This window comes from Borostomias antarcticus, assembly GCF_949987555.1.
Source record: "Borostomias antarcticus genome assembly, contig: scaffold_129, whole genome shotgun sequence".
Lineage (NCBI taxonomy): Eukaryota > Metazoa > Chordata > Actinopteri > Stomiiformes > Stomiidae > Borostomias > Borostomias antarcticus.
The window spans coordinates 99,081-100,442 of NW_028175656.1; the positions used below are offsets into that span (position 1 = coordinate 99,081).

The following is a 1,362-nucleotide window of genomic DNA, read 5'->3' on the forward strand; positions in this document are numbered from 1 at the left end:
GGAAGTAACTGGTGAATGGAACTATGACCCGGGTCTGACCTTCACAGACCGAACGTCTGACCTGTGTGTTTGATCTGATCCCAGGTCTGTTTTTAAAAAAGAATATTAGGAATGAAAAGCAGTAGACGTGGCGGAGGTTCCCAGACCGGTGGGCGACGTCCGTCTCCCTACATGGAGCAGTCCTGGGCTGGGGAGAAACACGCCACTGAGAGAGAGGGAGACTCCTGCAGAGAGAGAGAGAGAGAGAGAGGGGGGGGGGAGAGGGAGGGGGGGGGAGAGGGAGAGGGAGAGGGAGAGAGAGAGAGAGAGGGGGGGGGAGAGACAGAGAGAGGGAGAGGGAGAGAGGGGGGGGGGGGGAGAGAGGGAGAGAGGGGGAGAGAGAGAGAGGGAGAGGGAGAAAGAGAGAGGGGGAGAGAGAGAGAGGGGGAGAGAGAGAGGGGGAGAGAGAGAGAACGAAAGAGAGGGGGGAGAGGGAGAGAGACAGAGAGAGAGAGAGAGAGAGAGAGAGGGAGAAAGAGAGAGAGAGAGAGAGGGGGAGAGAGAGAGAGAGGGGGAGAGAGAGAGAACGATGGAGAGAACAAGAGATTGAGACATCCTCTGAAGCTGCAGTATTAGTGGTTGATATGAGGTCACCTGTATCCATGGGAACCACATAATCAACGACAGTAACAATATTTACTGTACGAGTCCTATTTGATCATCTGAAGCGTCCAACCTTGGAGACTCTGAAGACCTTGTCCTTCCTGAGCGCCAGGTCACCGGTCTGCACCAGCACGGGGGTCACACACAACGATGGACTGTTCGCCTGCACACACACACACACACACACACACACCACAAACACACAACACACACACTGCATCATGCAAAGCCATGGTTTTTTTTTTCATTCCATATCCTGTCGGAACGTGGCCTCTAGGCTGATGACCAGAGGATGAAATGAAAGACGTCGTCTCTCTCGGTGTCAACGGGGGACCCTGTCAGAGACGATACTGTCCGACGGGACGCCCTCTTCCTCCGTGGGGGCGGAGTTTTGCTCAAGACCGGGGGGTAGAAGGGAAGTCTGCCTTTACATGGCAGCGCTCGGACCAATCAGATCATTTGGGATTTGGACTTTGTCTAAAAAAAAAAAATCTTTTTTTTTTTTTTTTTACCTCTCTCTCTCTCTCTCCATTTGTACCTCCCTCCATCTTTAATATCTGAACTGCAGGAAGCTGATGACGGCTAGCGACCCCATCGCTCTCATTCCCCCTCTTCCATCAACCAGACCAGGGCTGCGTTCCGAATCGCCTACTACCCTACTATATAGTATGCCAAAACAGGATGTAGTATGTCCCAATACATAGTATGCCACATGCGGTA

General features: G+C 52.6%; 1 protein-coding gene across 1 annotated transcript in view; it reads right to left on the minus strand.

Annotated features, from left to right (window-relative positions):
* Positions 1–697: 697 nt before the first annotated feature.
* Positions 698–1,362, minus strand: part of LOC311329402 (rho GTPase-activating protein 19-like) — a gene marked incomplete at both ends in the record, with an annotated part of 10,284 nt that continues 9,619 nt past the window's right edge. Inside the window, one exon of the mRNA XM_084463255.1 lies at positions 698–763. Coding sequence (XP_084319381.1) covers positions 698–763 — 66 coding nt within the window. The remainder of the gene's footprint in view (positions 764–1,362) is intronic.